At 49.8% G+C, this 17468-nt stretch overlaps 2 protein-coding genes across 5 annotated transcripts in view; one reads left to right on the top strand and one right to left on the bottom strand.

Moving 5' to 3' along the window:
- FAM234A (family with sequence similarity 234 member A) overlaps positions 1-6263 on the bottom strand; it is a 36111-nt gene extending 29848 nt beyond the window's left edge. Inside the window, exon 1 of the mRNA XM_023189201.1 lies at positions 5943-6263. The gene's annotated coding sequence lies outside the window, so the exon portion shown is untranslated. The remainder of the gene's footprint in view (positions 1-5942) is intronic.
- A 5697-nt stretch (positions 6264-11960) lies between these two features.
- The window catches only part of LUC7L (LUC7 like), a 44755-nt gene continuing 39247 nt past the window's right edge, over positions 11961-17468 (top strand). For 2 of the 4 annotated variants that reach the window (XM_023189142.1, XM_023189143.1), the window contains exons 1-2: positions 11961-12163; positions 14104-14198. In XM_023189142.1, coding sequence (XP_023044910.1) covers positions 12103-12163; positions 14104-14198 — 156 coding nt within the window. In that variant the 5' untranslated portion in view covers positions 11961-12102. Of the gene's footprint in view, positions 12164-13042; positions 14199-17468 lie in introns of all 4 variants that reach the window. The other 2 variants (XM_023189145.2, XM_023189144.1) reach the window with 2 other exon arrangements.

Genomic DNA, 17468 nt, shown 5'->3' on the forward strand with positions numbered 1-17468 from the left:
ACCATCCTGGCTAACATGGTGAAACCCCGTCTCTACTAAAAAACACAAAAAACTAGCCGGGCGAGGTGGCGGGCGCCTGTAGTCCCAGCTACTCGGGAGGCTGAGGCAGGAGAATGGCGTAAACCTGGGAGGCGGAGCTTGCAGTGAGCTGAGATTCGGCCACTGCACTCCAGCCCGGGCCACAGAGCAAGGCTTCGTCTTAAAAAAAAAAAAAAAATTCACCAAGTTTGCAGGTTTTTTTGTTTTTGTTTTTGAGATGTAGTCTCGCTCTGTTGCCCAGGCTGGAGTGTAGTAGCACGAACTTGGCTCACCACAACCTTCACCTCCTGGGTTCAAGCAATTCTCCTGCCTCAGCCTCCTGAGTAGCTGGGACTACAGGCACATGCCATGACACCCATTTCATTTTTTTTTTGTATTTTCAGTAGAGATGGGGTTTCACTGTGTTATCCAGGATGGTCTCGATCTCCTGACCTCATGATTCACCCACCTCAGCCTTCCAAAGTGCTGAGATTACAGGCATGAGCCACAGCGCCCGGCCAGGGTTTTTTTTTTTTTTGAGATAGAATCTCACTCTGTTGCCCAAGCTGGAGTGCAGTGGTGCCATCTCAGCTCACTGCAAGCTCCGCCTCCTGGGTTCATGCCATTCTGTCTCAGCCTGCCGAGTAGCTGGGACTACAGGCGCCAGCTACCACACCCAGCTTATTTATTTATTTATTTATTTATTTATTTATTTATTTATTTATTTGGTGAGATGGAGATTTACTCCTGTTGCCCAGTCTGGAGTGCAATGGCGCTATCTTGGCTCACTGCATCCTCCGCCTCCCAGGTTCAAGCGATTCTCCTGCCTCAGCCTCCTGAGTAGCTGGGATTACAGTCATGTGCCACCATATACGGCTAATTTTGTATTTTTAGTAGAGACGGGGTTTCACTGTGTCACCCAGGCCGATCTTGAACTCCTGACCTCAGGTGATGCACCCGCCTCGGCCTCCCAAAGTGCTGGGATTACAGGCGTGAGCAACTGTGCCCAGCCAACACCCGGCTAACTTTTGTATTTTTTTTTTTTTTTTTTTTTGAGACGGAGTCTCGCTCTGTCACCCAGGCTGGAGTGCAGTGGCCGGATCTCAGCTCACTGCAAGCTCCGCCTCCTGAGTTCACGCCATTCTCCTGCCTCAGCCTCCCGAGTAGCTGGGACTACAGGCGCCACCACCTCGCCCGGCTAGTTTTTTGTATTTTTCTTAGTAGAGACGGAGTTTCACCGGGTTAGCCAGGATGGTCTCGATCTCCTGACCTCATGATCCGCCCGCTTCGGCCTCCCAAAGTGCTGGGATTACAGGCTTGAGCCACTGCGCCTGGCAACTTTTGTATTTTTAGTAGAGACGGGGTTTCACTGTGTTAGCCAGGATGGTCTTGGGTCTCAATCTCCTTAACTCCTGATTTGCTTGCTTAGGCCTCCCAAAGTGCTGGGATTATAGGTGTGAACAACCGCCCCTAGTCGTTTTTTTTTTTTTGAGACAGAGTCTCACTCTGTTGCTCAGGCTGGAGTGCAATGGCGTGATCTTGGCTCACTGCAAGCTCTGCCTCCCAGGTTCACGCTACTCTCCTGCCTCAGCCTCCCAAGTGGCTGGAACTACAGGCGCCCGTCACCACACCTGGCTAATTTTTCCTATTTTTAGTAGAGATGGGGTTTCACCATGTTAGCCAGGATGGTCTCGATCTCCTGACCTGGTGATCCGCCCCCCTCGGCCTCCCAAAGGGCTGGGATTACAGGCGTGAGCCACCTTGCCTGGCCAGAAGAGTAATTTATTAATGTATAGGCCTGTCCCTTGCTAATTAATCAGATTCCCAGAGATTAGGGCCACAACCCCAGCTGAAATCACAGGACTAGGCACTCTTGTCCCACAGGATTGGTAAGTTGCATAGTAGCTTTAAAATGTTTGGATGGGGGCAGGGGCAGGGGTAGTGGCTCATGCTTCTTTTTTTTTTTTTTTTTTTTTGAGGCGGAGTCTCGCTCTGTCGCCCGGACTGGAGTGCAGTGGCCAGATCTCAGCTCACTGCAAGCTCTGCCTCCCGGGTTTATGCCATTCTCCTGCCTCAGCCTCCAGAGTAGCTGGGACTACAGGCGCCCGCCACCTCGCCCGGCTAGTTTTTTTTTATTTTTAGTAGAGACGGGGTTTCACCGTGTTAGCCAGGATGGTCTCGATCTCCTGACCTCGTGATCCGCCCGTCTCGGCCTCCCAAAGTGCTGGGATTACAGGCTTGAGCCACCGCGCCCGGCCGGCTCATGCTTCTAATTCCAGCACTTTGGGAAGCCAAGGTGGGCAGATCACCTGAGGTCAGGAGTTCCAGATCAGCCTGGCCAACATGGCGAAAACTCGCCTCTACCAAAAACACAAAAATTAGCCGGGCATGGTGATGCACACCTGTAATCTCAGCTATCGGGAGGCTGAGGCAGGACAATCACTTGAACCTGGGAGGCAGGGGTTGCAGTGAGCTGAGATGGAACCACTGCACTCCAGTTGGGCAACAGAGTGGGAATCTAGCTCAAAATAAATAAATAAATGAAATAGGCCTAGCACGATGGCTCACGTCTGTAATCCTAGCACTTTGTGAGGCCGAGGCGGGAGGATTGGCTGAGGCCAGGAGTTTGAGACTAGCCCAGCCAACATGGTGAAACCCCATCTTTACTAAAAATACAAAAATTAGCTGGGCGTGCTAGTGCATGCTTGTAGTCCCGGCTCCTCGGGAGGCTGAGGCAAGAGAATAGCTGAACCGGGGACGAGGGATGAACCAAGATCACGTCACTGCACTCCAGCCTGGGTGACAGAGGGAGACTCTAGCTCAAAAAAAAAAAAGAATTTCATTAACAGGTATTGTGGTGGAAACCTTCCACTTTCACTCTGAGATCACCTGCTCTAAGGGAAGATAATTACTGTGTGAGGACATGGGTCCTAAGGAAAGTTCCATGAGGCAAGGAACTGAGGGCTCCTGTCACCAGCCAAGAGGGAACTGAGGCTTCCAGTCACTAGCCTTGTGAGTGAGCCACCTTGGAATGAGATCCTCCAGCCCTGGTCCAGTTTTTATTTTATTTGTTCTCTTTAAATTTTCCACCTCTAGAAAAACCAGAAAAGCCTCCATCAAGTTTTTAGACGCCTGCAGCCCCAGCCAACATCTTGGTTGCAACTCCATGAGACCCAAAGTCATAATCACCCAGATAAGCCACTGATCAATTCCTGACCCACAGAAACTGTTGGATAATAAATATTTGTCACTTTAATCCATTAAACTTTGTGTTGTTACAAGCAGCAGAAAACCATTACAAGTCAGCAGAATGGAAGCAGGAGCCTGAAAAGAAAGTGAAGGGGTGGGCATGGTGGCTCATACCTGTAATCCTAACACTTGGCAAGGCCAAGGCAGGAGGACTGCTTGAAGCCAGGACTTTGAGACCTGCCTGGGCAACATAGTGAGACCCCATCTAGATATTTAAAAAACAAATACACAAATAAACAGGCTGGGTGCGGTGGCTCACATTTATAATCCCAGCACTTCAGGAGGCAAACAAAGGAGGGTCACTTGGGCGCAGGAGTTCAGGACCAGACTGGGAAAGAAAGTGAGACCCCATCCCTACAAAAAATTTTATTTTATTTTATTTTATTTTTGAGACAGAATCTCGCTCTGTCACCAGAGTGTAGTGGCGCAATCTCGGCTCACTGCAACCTCCGCCTCCTGGGTTCAAGCAATTCTCCTGCCTCAGCCTCCCAAGTAGCTGGGACTACAGGCGTGCGCCACCACGCCCAATTAATTTTTGTATTTTTAGTTGAGACAGGGTTTCACCATGTTGGACAGGATGGTCTCAATCTCTTGACCTCGTGATCTGCCAGCCCCAGCCTCCCAAAGTGCTAGGATTACAGGCATGAGCCACCGTGTCCAGCCAAAAACAAATTTTTAAGAAAAATAAATATGGGTGTGGTGGCACATGCCTGTAGTTCCAGACACTCAGGAGGGTGAAGCAAAAGGAAAAAAAGAGGGTCAGGTGCTGTGGCTCACACCTGTAATCCCAACACTTTGGGAGGCCGAGGCGGGCAGATCACCTGCGGTCAGGAGTTTGAAACCAGCCTGGCCCACATGGTGAAACCCCGTCTCTACTAAAACACACACAAAAAATTAGCTGGGCATGGTGGTGGGCGCCTGTAATCCCAGCTACTTGGGAGGCTGAGGGGGTAGAATCGCTTGAACCTGGGAGACAGAGGTTGCAGTGAGCTGAGATCTTGCCACTGCACTCCAGCCTGGGCAACAAGAGCGAAACTCCGTCTCAAGAAAAAGAGAAAAAGAAAAAAAGAAAAAAAAAACATAGAAAAAAAAAAAAAGACGGAATCCTCCACCATTTCTAAATCCTGATGATCTTATTCAAGCCCTTGACCCCATCTTACTTCTGGTTCCTTGGACTTCCCAGAGCAAAAGCGAATGGAATGCTTCCATAGAGTGAACTAGTTTTAATATGTTTTCGATGCTTGATGCCAAAAGCATCCCAATCAGTACGGCAAAGACTAAGAGAACTGGTAAAATGCCCAAATCCATGTCCACTTGAGGCCAGGGTCATTCTCACTATTTCCTCCTCCCCTGCTCTGCACTTACTCTTTAGCATGCTTTTTTTTTTTTGAGATGTGGTCTTGCTCTTGTCACCCAGGCTGGAGTGCAATGGGGTGATCTCAGCTCACTACAACCTCCGCCTCCCGGGTTCAAGCGATTCTCCTCCCTCAACCTCCCGAGTAGCTGGGATTACCAGTGCCTGCCACCACGCCTGGTTAATTTTTTATGTTTAGTCGAGACGGGTTTCACCATGATGGCCATGCTGGTCTCGAACTCCTGACCTCTGATGATCCGCCTGCCTCAGCCTCCCAAAGTGCTGGGATGACAGGCGTGAGCCACCGCGCCCGGCCCAGCAAGCTCCATTTTTTTTATTTATCTAATGTACTACCTGTACCCTCCATTAGAATAGAAGCTCCTTGAGGACAGGAAGTTCTTTTGTTGAGTACTATATCCTCAGCCCCTAGAACCATCCCTGGCTCCCAGCAGACACTCGGAGAGTATTTGTTGAGTTACTCTGCTCTAATTGAATGCAGATTGAAATTGCAATGAAATAAGTAGTGTCACCTGATGCTGGCGCTGGACAGACATCGGCAGCCAGTACATGGAAGGGAGCGCGTCACAGCCTCCTCAGCTGGAATCCCAAGGTTTAGAACCCGGGAGTAAACGAAATTGCCTACCCTGATAACCTATCAGTCTGTCCATGGGCAATCTCTCTCCTTGACAACTCTCAGCCAACGAACCTAAGGGAGAGCCAGGAACGCTAATCACAGTGTTTGGCCTGAGTCCCTCCCACAAACGAGCAACCTCGGCTGCGCTCGGGGCGCTTTCCCGGGGTGCCGGCCGCACGAGCTTGCAGTCAGCGTCCTGAGAGGACACGCCTCTCTGATCCCCGTGAGGCTTCTCATCCACATTCTTCCACCATAAAAAAAACACCTTCAGGCAACCAGGGCGGCACCAAGAGCGAAACTGGCCACGGCCGGCTCACCTATTCTGCGCCACGGCGGGGACCTCCCTACCGGGAGGTAAAACCCCACTTTGAGGAACAATGGGGTTTGTTCTGAACGCCACTGAAGCCCGGGCTGCGGCAACGGGGAAAACCCGAGAATCAGCCTCCAGAGGCGCTGCGGCCGACCCACCGAAGGCCTTGGGGCCCCGCCGCAGCCTCCCAGCCCGCACCCGACTCGGGAAGGCGGAGGAGTTGGGCGGCAGCACGGGCGGGGTCCTCCAGGGGCCGAGGGACTGGGGAACCTGGGGGCTGGGGTCTCCGAGGCAGGGGGACCGCGTCCCAGAGCGAAGGGGCGGCCTGCAGCGCCCCTGCGGCGTGCACGCGCGAGGACGAGGCCGCGCTCACTCACCTGCCGCCGCGCCCTCTCACCCGCCCGCGCCGCGGGCCCCGCCCCCTGGCGTCACTTCCGACTAAATGGGCGGGCAGGGCCGGAAATGCTCGGGCTCTGACCCCATCCCGCCGGCCTGCTTCGGTCGCTCAGCAACGTGGATCGTGGGCGCGGCGTCCTTCGGGAACCTGGCAGTGTCCTGTTTGTCGCTGTCGCAATGGATGCTGAAGTCCTCGTCCCTCTTCGTTCCCTTCCCCCCTTCCGTCCTTGCTCCTCTCCGTCCTCTTTCCCCTCCTTCCCTGCGTCCTTGTTGCGTACTCGCTCCCCTCTCCGTCCTCTCCCCACCGTGTCCTCTTCCCGCCTTCTTTCTCGAGGTCGACACGCGATTGCCGATCGCCGTCCTCGGCCCCGCCCCCCGGTGCTCCCAGCGTTTCTCCTCTTTGACCACGAGGAGAATTGCTGGCAGTGGGGATGCGAATTTTCGACCTTGAAATATTGTGCCAAATTGGGAGTGTCACGTGGTTGTACTGACACCCCACGTTTATCAATATGGGGCATGATGATTAGATTCCCCACACAGATCAGGGTATCTAAGAACTCCGGCTCAAGCAAGCCTTCCGCCTCCACCTCCGGAGTAGCTGGAACTACAGGCAGGTGCCACCACGCCCGGCTGAATTTTTCCTGTTTTTTAGAGACGGGGTCTCACTGTGTTGCCCAGTCTGATCTCACCTGAACTCAAGTGATCCGCCCGCCTGGGCCTCCCAAAGTGCTGGAATTACAGGCGTGAGCCATCGCGCTCGGCCATCTTCCCTATTTTTGGATGAGGGTATGTAAATTATCTATCCCATTTTATGTTCAGTGTGTGGAGGAAAGGTAATAAACGTGTCTTGTTAATTCATAGGTCTCTGCATGAACAAGAGTTGCATCTGGAAAAGTTCACCCAAGAGAAGGTCCAGTGGAAAGAAAAAGTTGGGGCTGACTTGTAAACAGCTTAAAATTTTAATGCATTTCTTATTCCATACATATATCCTTATTCAAGGCTGTAAACATTACTGTTTTATGGGGTTTGACCCCAAAATCTAAGTAAACAACCATTGGTTGACCAGTAGACTAGGCTGAATTAGGAATGACCCCTTGGAAGACATACTCGAAAATAAAAACAAGAATTAAAAAACCCCACAAAGCCAACGAATGAGCAGAGACAGCAGCAGTCAAACACTGTGGGAGAGAGAGACTCTAACAAAATTACTCTGGGGCCGGGTGCAGTGGCTCTTGCATGTAATCCCAGCAGTTTGGGAGGCTGAGGCAGGCGAATCACTTGAGGTCAGGAGTTTGAGGTCAGCCTGGCCAACATGGCAAAAACTGTTCCCTACTAAAAAGACAAAAATTAGCTGGGCATGGTTGCCTGCACCTGTAATCCCAGCTACTTGGGAGGCTGAGGCAGGAGAATTGCTTGAACCTGGGAGGCGGAGGTTGCGGTGAGCTGAGATCATGCCACTACACTCCAGCCTGGGCGACAGAGCAAAAGTCTGTCTCAAGAGAAAAAAAAAAAAAAAAAAGAAATTACTCTAGGCCAGGCATGGTGACTCATACCTGTAATCCCAGCGCTTTGGGAAGCCAAGGCAGAAGGAGGATTGCTTGACCTCAGAAATTTGAGACCAGCCTGGGCTACATAGTGAGACTGCCATCTTTATGTATTTTTAAAAAAATTTTTTGGCTGGGCACAGTGGCTCATGCCTGTAGTCCCAGCACTTCGGGGGGCCGAGGCAGGTGGATCACGAGATCAAGAGCTCGAGACCAGCCTGGCCAGCATGGCGAAATCCCGTCTCCACTAAAAATACAAAAAATAGCCAGGCATGGTGGTGCATGCTTGTAGTCCCAGCTACTCGGGAGGCTGAGGCAGGAGAATCGCTTGAACCCAGGACTTGGAGGTTGCAATGAGCCGAGATCGCGCCACTGCACTCCAGCCTGGGCGACAGAGTGAGACTCCATCTCCAAAAAAAAAAAGGCCGGGCAGGGTGGCTCAACCCTGTAATCCCAGCACTTTGGCAGGCCGAGGCGGGCAGATCACAAGGTCAGGAGATAGAGACCATCCTGGCTAACACGGTGAAACCCCATCTCTACTAAAAATAAAAATATAAGCCAGGTGTGGTGGTGGGCGCCTGTAGTCCCAGCTACTTGGGAGGCTGAGGCAGGAGAATGGCGTGAACCTGGGAGAGACAGAGGTTGCAGTGAGCTGAGAAGAGCCAGACCCTGTCTCAAAAAAAAAAAAAAAAAAAAAAGAGGGGCGAGGCACGGGGGCTCATGCCTGAAATCTCAGCACTTGGGGAGACTGGGGGGGGGGGGAGGGTGGATCACCTGAGGTCGGGAGTTCAACACCAGCCTGACCAACATGTAGAAACCCAGTCTCTACTATAAATACAAAATTAGCCGGATGTGGTGTCGCACGCCTGTAATCCTAGCTACTCGGGAGGCTGAGGCAGGAGAGTTGCTTCAACCAGGGAGGCAGAGGTTGCGGTGAACTGAGATCTTGCCATTGCACTCCAGCCTGGGCAACTAGAGTAAAACTCCGTCTCAAAAAAAAAAAAAAAAAAAATGGGGTCTTCCTCTGTCCCTCAGACTCAAGTGCAGTGGCAGGATCACGGCTTACTACAACTTCTGCTTCCCAGGCACAGGTGATCCTTTCACCTCAGCCTCTGGGGTAGCTAGGAGTACAGGTGTAAGCCACCATGCCCAGCTAATTTTTTTTACTTTTTTGTAGAGATGGGGTTTTGCCATATTACCTAGGCTGGTCTTGAACTCCTGGACTCAAGTCATCTCCTGCTTTGGCCTCTCAAAGTGCTGGGATTCCAACCATGAGCCACTGTGCCTGGCAGTGCTCAAAGTGCTGTGGCAGTTTGGTAGGTGCGTAATGCAGATAATGTAATTGCTTTGTTCAAATGGCCAATTGGAAGCAAAATCATGCCTTAGAACGTTATTTAACACTTGTCGGCCGGGCACAGTGGCTCATGCCTATTATCACAGCACTTTGGGAGGCCCAGGTGGGCGGATCACGAGGTCAGAAGATCGAGAACATCCTGGCTAACATGGTGAAACCCCGTCTCTACTATAAATACAAGAAAATTAGCCGGGCGTGGTGGCAGGCATCTGTAGTCCCAGCTACTCGGGAGGCTGAGGCAGGAGAATGGCGTGAACGTGGGAGGTGGAACTTGCAGTGAGCCGAGATCGCACCACTGCACTCCAGCCTGGGCGACAGAGCGAGACTCCGTCTCAAAACAAATGAAAACAAAACTTGTCTTACTGTGTCTGGACTTTTGATGCTTCTAGACCACCAACAGTCTTTGTTGTATTCTTAGAGTAAGTCTTTTTTTCCCCCTTCCAGGCCAGCAATCATTAAATTATCATTTGTGAAATGATTTTTTGTAAATTTAAATTTTATTTTATTAATTTTTTTTTTGAGGCGGAGTCTTGCTCTGTCGCCCGGGCTGGAGTGCAGTGGCCGGATCTCGGCTCACTGCAAGCTCCGCCTCCCGGGTTTACGCCATTCTCCTGCCTCAGCCTCCCGAGTAGCTGAGACTACAGGTGTCCGGCATCTCGCCCAGCTAGTTTTTGTATTTTTAGTAGAGACAGGGTTTCACCGTGTTAGCCAGGATGGTCTGGATCTCCTGACCTCGTGATCCGCCCGTCTTGGCCTCCCAAAGTGCTGGGATTACAGGCTTGAGCCACCGCGCCCGGCCTTAAATTTTATTTTTAAATTAATTTTTCTGAGGTGCAGTGTCAAAATAGACCACTCCCGGCCTGTTTTTTTTTCTTCTTCTTCTTCTTTTTGAGATGGAGTCTCCCTCTATTGCTCAGGCTGGAGTGCAGTGACACATCTCAGCTCACTGCAACCTCTGCTTCCTGGGTTCAAGCGATTCTCCTGCCTCAGCCTCCCGAGTAGCTGGGACTACAGGCATATGCCACCACGCTCGGCTAGTTTTTTTCTATTTTTTGGTAGAGACGGTCTCACCATGTTGGCCAGGCTGGTCTTGAACTCCTGACCTCGTGATCCATCTGCCTTGGCCTCCCAAAGTGCTGGGATTACAGGCGTGAGCCACTGTGCTCGGCCTTTTTTTTTTTTTTTTTTTGAGATGGAGTTTTGCTTTTGTTGCCCAGGCTGGAGTACAATGATGCAATCTTGACTCACCGCAACCTCTGCTTCCCAGGTTCAAGCAATTCTCCTGCCTCAGCCTCCGGAGTAGCTGGGATTACAGGCATGCGGCACCATGCCTGGCTAATTTTGTATTTTTAGTAGAGATAGGGTTTCTCCATGTTGGTCAGGCTGGCCTCAAACTCCTGACCTCAGGTGATCCGCCCGCCTCGACCTCCCAGAGTGCTGGGATTACAGGCATGAGCCACTGTCCCCTGCCTGGCCTGTTTTTTAAGTTTTAAGTCAATTTTTGAGACAGGGTCTTGTTTTTTTTTTTTTTTTTTCTGGCCTCCCAAATTGCTGGGATTACAGGTGTGAGCCCCCGTGCCTAGCCCAGACAGGGTCTCGTTCTTTTACCCAGGCTTCAGTGTAGTGGTGTGATCACAGCTCACTGCAGCCTTAACCACCCTGGCTCAGTCTGTCCTCCAACCTCAGCTTCCTGAGTGGCTGGGACTACAGGCACATGCCACCACACCCGGCCTATATTTATTTATTTATTTTAAATAGAGAGTGGGGGCCTGGTGTTGTGGTTCACAGCTGTAATCCCAGGACTTTGGGAGGCCGAGGTGGGTGGATCACTTGAGGTCAGGAGTTTAAGACCAGCCTGGCCAACACGGCAAAACCCGGTTTCTACAAAAGTACAAAAAAAAAAAATTAGGTGGGCATGAAGGCGGGTGTCTGTAATCCCAGCTACTGGGGAGACTGAGGCAGGAGAATCGCTTGAACCCAGGAGGCAGAGGTTGTAGTTAGCCCAGATCGCTCCACTGCACTTTACCCTGGGCGACAGAGCGAGACTCGGTCCCAAAAATAAATAAATAAAAAATAAAGGCCGGGCGCAGTGGCTCATGCCTGTAATCCCAGCACTTTGGGAGGCTGGGATGGGTGCATCACCTGAGGTTAGGAGTTCGAGACCAGCCTGACCAATATGGAGAAACCCCGTCTCTACTGAAAATACAAAATTAGCTGGGCGTGGTGGCACATACCTGTAATCCCAGCTACAAGGGAGGCAGAGGCAGCAGAATTGCTTGAACCCGGGAGGCGGAGCCGAGATCACGCCATTGCACTCCAGCCTGGGTAACAAGAGCGAAACTCCATCTCAAAAATAAATAAATAAAATAAAATAAAAAAATAAAAAATAAGAAAAGTTTTAATAGAAGTTTATGCCAGACTATGTACACATAAGTGCATGCTATAATTCTATCATCACATAAAGTAATTGCTGACACATACCTGTTTTTAGCCCCTGGGACGGTAGACCATGAGCTTGCAGAAGGACGACCACGAGGTTGTAATCATAGAACCTAATATTAATGCCATGACTGATGGCCAAACATGGTGGTTCACACCTGTAATCTCAATACTTTGCCGGGCTGAGGAGGGAGGATAAGGAGCCTGGGAGGTCGAGGCTGCAGTGAGCGGTAATCGCGCCACTGCACTCCAGCCTGGGCAACAGAGCAAGACCCTCACTCAAAAATAAATAAATAAATAAAAATAAGTAAAATTCCATGCTTTATTTAACTTTCACAAAAATCGTATGAGGGGCACCTTTAGAATCCTCATTTCACAGATTTAAAAAAAACGAGCGTTGGGGAGCTAAATAATATGCTCAGGGTTTCATGGCTAGCTTAGAAAAAGCACGGATTTATCTTGTTTTTGATAGACTGTATTTGATTTTATTGTAGTTTACCCTCCGTAGAGACTCGTTTGAGGTCCTGGGGGTCTAGAGTAAAATCAAGGTTGGGATTTTGGTTCCGTCCTTGGGCAACTTGCGTAGACCACTCAGAACCTCAGTCTCCCCCAAGCACCCACCTCAGAAACTACACTTCCCAGCAGGCCGTGCGCCGGCGCCTTCGTACTTCCTCCCGGCGTCCCCCGCGGCGGGAAAGAGCCGAGTGGGCTCGAGGCCGACGCGACCATCATTTGTCGACGCCGCTGCCGCTGGCTGCCTGAGAGAAGCCGTCGCCGCCTTCCCCTCCGCCTCCGCCGGCTACCATGTCCGCCCAGGCGCAGATGCGGGCCCTGCTGGACCAGCTCATGGGCACGGCTCGGGACGGTGAGTCAGAGCGGCCAAGCAGGCGAGGGTCTGGGGTGGGAGTGAGGCGAGGCCGCCGGGCGGCCTGAGGCGGGGGCCGCGATCGTCTGCGCCTGCGCTTGCGCGGGGCTCCGCTCCTCCTCCGCCGCGCGCTCCGACCGCAGGCGCCGGGCCTTTGTCTAAGCCGGTTCGTCTCTGAGGCGGCCGTGGGTCCAGGTCCGTCTCCTCTTTCGGAGTCTGCGCCATGGATGGGGCTTCAGCCTCCTTCCCGTTTACCGTCCCGCTACTTCCTCCCCGGCGGGCGCCGCGGCTCCGTGCCCCTCCGCGAACTGTGGAGTCTGCGAGGGGCTGGAATCAGCGTGGGCTCCAGGTCGCTGGCAGCCGGGTGGCAGAACTCCTCCGAGGCTCCTTGGGAAGAAGCTCCACCCGAGGGAGCCGGATGGGCCTCGAAACCCTGGCCCGTTCTGGTTCTGTACCATTGCAAGGGGAGCCTCAAACCGAGCCTTTCTAACGTGGGTTTCTGCCGAGTACTTTTCCAGCTCCCCCCTTCCCCCCAGCACACAGGAGAGCCTCTGTGTAGCCAGCGCTTGGCAGTGGTTAGGTAGGTTGTACTGTGTAGGGAGGAGCTCAAGATCCCGGTGGTTGTCACAGGAGAAAGCGGTTGCATCTTCGCAAAACTATATACCTGCTGTGGTTTGTGTTTTCTTTTCTGCTGAAGTAATGAAGTTGTAAGTTCACACCGGCACACTTTCAGGGCTGTGCAGATGATTTGCACTTGATTTCATAGGTGAATAAGTGCTTTTTAGCTTTCTTTGTATATTGAGTTGCTTTTGAATTGCTTCCCATATTTTTATTTCATACAAACTGAACAATTGTGGCCCCTCTATTTTATTTATAAAGGTTCAGTGTATCTTTGCCTGCCTACATCAATCTGCAAGGGAGTTGCAGAAAGCCTCATGTTCATCGAGCCGTGAGTCACAACCAATTTCTAAGCTGTTATAACAAAAAAGTGTTTGCTTTTTTTCACAAGTAACTTTAAAAGTGTAGTTTAGAAAGAAAACATTTTCAATAAAAAGACACTACATTAATCCTGGATGCTTGCAAATCCTAAAATATATTCCTCCTCTAGCGTTGCACAGCTCTGTGTTGTATACACAGACTAGCTTTAGAATTTGTCACATACCACTTTGCCTTTACTTTGATGTATCATTCCCCCGACTTCCTTACTGCAGGTGTGGGCAAGAAAACTTTTCCTTTAACACTTTTCAACAGCGGGCATAAAATTCTGCAGCTGAGGTCTTGAAGAATGCAGATGGGTGCAGTATGTGTTGGAGCTCACAGTGTGTATTGACTAACCTAGTTCCTTTTTGCTTTTTTTGGTATTGTCTTGTTAAAAGTGACTCCCAGGTAGCAACTCTCTTTTTTAAGGGTGGGGACGAAAGGGATATAGGAAGAATAGATCTAGATTATTTAACAGTCTTCGATAGCATTTGATTGAAAGCTTTCTTCTTCATTCAATTTTGGGCAAAATACTGCCTCTGCATTTGTTCATAACAAAAAGATTAATAAGTAGCTTTTGTTGGTGGAAATTACCAGCTCTATAAGTCGCCCTTGGTGGTTCATGGACCTCTGATTAGCTTGGGTTTTGGAATCTCATTGCCACATGTATATGTGGAGCCAATGGCCTTTTGGTGCTCAGCTGCTTACGTCTGACTCCTTGACTTCTTTGGTACAGTGATGGAGTCAGATCTCATTAAGTGTGATTCTTCATGATATAACTGGCCTCAAAAAAATGTGTATTCCACTCCAGTGTAAATATCTTTAGATCAGCTTTTCATTGTATTTGATGGGGAGAACACAAATGATAGTCTGCAAATGATCCAGGTGAATCATTACGCTAGTGTTTTCTTGTGGTTAAACGTGATAATATTGTCTTATTTAAAACCACAAATGAATTTCAGGAGACGAAACCAGACAGAGGGTCAAGTTTACAGATGACCGTGTCTGCAAGAGTCACCTTCTGGACTGCTGCCCACATGACATCCTCGCTGGGACGGTAGGTGCATTTTGGGGGACCTCATGGAACACTCTGACATGAGTGCTGGGTAGGCAGTGATGGTTTTTCTATGTTGAATTTTGTTTTAACTTGAGTCTCTTTTTCTCTAAGTGGCTGAATGACAGCAGGTAATCCTCCGCTTGTATGTATGTATGCATGCATGTGTGCGATGGAGTCTTACTCTGTGTTGCCCAGGCTGAAGTGCAATGGTGTAGTCACAGCTCACTGCAGCCTCGAACTCCTGGGCTCCAGCGATCCTCCCGCCTCAGCCTCTTGAGCTTCTGGGACTACAGGCATGAGCCATTGCTCCTTGCTCAGTCCTCCACTTTTTAACAGGCAGAAATCCCTGATGCCCTTAAAATGATAGATTCTATTCATTTGGTAGGATTTTATGTTATGGGACACATTTCACTGTTGTAAAATTCTGTCTGTATGGTTACCAGATTTTTTTGTGAAGTCATTTGTACTGAGATATTCACAACTAAATAGGGCAAGTATTCTAATTTGGCTGTAGCAAAAAATATGCTTTAGGTTAGCCTGAAGTTCTTTGAAGATTCTGCGTGGGTTTGTTTGTTTGACCTCAAGTTGAATGTGTGGAAGACTTTTGATCTAGCAAGGTACATTTTCCTCCCCAAATTATTTGGTTTTTAAAAAAATCGGTTGAGGATACATTGATTTTGTAGTTTTGTGTTGTGCCACCCTTTCAAGAAATCAGCATGCTGTTTGATGAATATAGACCCCTGCAATTGTAAGGTCACTTCAGATGAACAAAATGGATAAATGCTAGCTTTGTGTAATGTGCATTTATTCGAAGTAAGAATTTGAAAAGACTGAATAGTGGAGGATTATCTGTGGTGATTCAGCCGCTGAGAGAAAAGGAGTCCTGTAGAGACCACCCCCATTTTAAGGTTTCACAGCTACCTCACAGGGGATAAAAACTGTCCTCTCATTTTAAGGATGAAATGTACATATGTTAGAGGATGTTTTCTTCATGATGAATCATTGCTTTTATTAGGGAGGAGCACCTTCTGGAAAACCCCTCAGATGTGTTAAATCTTCTCAATCTGACTTTTCTGACGGCAAATGCAAAATGAATGCCAAACCTTGTGCCTCTGTTCTTTGGGGTGTTGTCTGCTGTTTGGCCTGGGATGGGAAAATGTTACTGTTTGCTGCAGATTACTGTGGGTACCGAGGTCAGTACAGACTAATGAATTCCACTCGTCAAAGGCAGTTTCACTGTAGGGTGTTTTCATAGGATGCACAACTTGGAATTCTTGATAAACCCATAGTGAAAGAAGTCAGAGCAGATAGCTGTGTACTCTCAGGAAGATTTCAACTATGTTTTCCTCGGCCAGACCCTGTGTGTGTAGCGTAGCTGTGGAATACTGGTGAGAAAAATAATCTCAGTGAGAGGATTTCTTCTTCTTCTTCTTTTTTTTTTTTCTTAAGTTTGCTCTTGTTGCCCAGCCTGGAGTGCAGTGGCGTGATCGTGGCTCACTGCAACCTCTGCCTCCCGGGTTCAAGCCATTCTCTTGCCTCAGCCTCCCGAGTAGCTGGGATTACAGGCATGCACCACCACACCCGGCTAATTTTTGTATTTTCAGTACATACGGGATTTCACCATGTCGGCCAGGCTAGTCTGGAACTCCTGACCTTGTGATCTGCCCACCTTCGTCTCCCAAAGTGCTGGGATTATAGGTGTGAGCCACTGCACCCGGCCAGAATGAGGGTATTTCACACAAATGTTTATTGTTAGTTATAGATGAATTCACTAGATATTTATTGGACACCTACTTTGTGCAGGCACTGGAGATGGTGTGCCAATAAAGTCTTTACTCTCATCTAGTGGGGGGAGAGGATGCATGATGAATAAGTAAATGAGTAGATAATGAGCTGTTGTGGATGGGGTGAGGAGGAAAGGCCTCTCAGGGACGTGTGAGCAGAGACCTGAATGGTGAGAAGGAGCACGTGTCAAGTTTGGGGATGTGGTGCTCTGGGTGGAGCGTGCAGAGGAACAGAAGGAACGCCCCCGGTGTTTCTGGACTGGCGTGAATTAGCAGCGAGAGGGAGGCAGAGGTTATGGAGGCCTGTGAGAACCAGGAAGCCATGGATTGAGGGCCGTCACTCCAGTGTTTGGAATTGGGCAGGGGCAGCTCACAACGGGGGTTGGAGAAGCATCCTGAGAGGGAGAAGGAAACCCAGGAAACCCGTGTGCGTGTGAAGACAGTGCCTTGCAAAGGTGTGAATGAACAAATGTCAGAGGCTGCTGACGGTCAGTTGGAATAAGGATTGGAAATTTAGATAGGATTTGTTGTAGAGATTGATCATTGCTGGGTTTTTTGTTTTTTGTTTTTTGTTGAGACGGAGTCTCACTCTGTTGCCAGGCTGGAGTGCAGTGGAGTAATCCTGACTCACTGTAACCTCCGCCTCCCGGGTTCAAGCGATTCTCCTGCCTCAGCCTCCTGAGTAGCTGAGGTTACAGGCACGTGCCACCACACCCGGCTAATTTTTGTATTTTTAGTAGAGGCAGGGTTTCACCATGTTGACCAGGATGATCTCGATTTCTTGACCTTGTGATCCACCTGCTTGGCTGCCCAAAGTACTGGGATTACAGGTGTCAGCCACCATGCCTGACTTTTTTGTTTTTTTTTGGAGACACTGTCTTGCTGTGTTACCCAGGTTGAAGTGCAGTGGCTTGGTCTTGGCTCACTGCAACCTCTGCCTCCCATGTTTAAGTGATTCTTCTGTCTCAGCCTCCCGCTGGGTCTACAGGTGTGCAACACCACACCCGGCTAATTTTTGTATTTTTAGTCGAGATGGGGTTTCGCCATATTGGCCAGGCTGGTCTCGAACTCCTAACCTTGTGATTTACCCGCCTCAGCCTCTTAAAGTGCTGGGATTACAGGCATGAGACGTCGCGCCTGGCGAGAACTGTGTTTTCTGAAGGTTCTGGAACCTTTGGTGCCCTTCCTGGTCAGCAGTGTTAGACCAGTAGAAGGTACGGAAGAGAACACAGGTTGTTGAGTAAAAAAGGCCTGACACACTGGATTTAGCAGCTATTTGGAATGTTGTGGAAGGACTTAATGAGTGTGATATTCAGCTCTGCTTGATGTTAGGCATCCAGGGGAATGGCCAGTAGTATTTTTGCCTGCCTCCTTGGCAAAGCTGAAAAAGGTACATCCAAAGAGGGTAACCATAGAACCCAAGCCTGTCCTCAGTGTGCTTTAGCAAGGACTGTTTTGGGAGCTCTCACATTGAAAAGTAAGTGCT

The sequence above is a fragment of the Piliocolobus tephrosceles genome, chromosome 17 (assembly GCF_002776525.5).
Source record: "Piliocolobus tephrosceles isolate RC106 chromosome 17, ASM277652v3, whole genome shotgun sequence".
Taxonomy (NCBI): Eukaryota; Metazoa; Chordata; class Mammalia; order Primates; family Cercopithecidae; genus Piliocolobus; species Piliocolobus tephrosceles.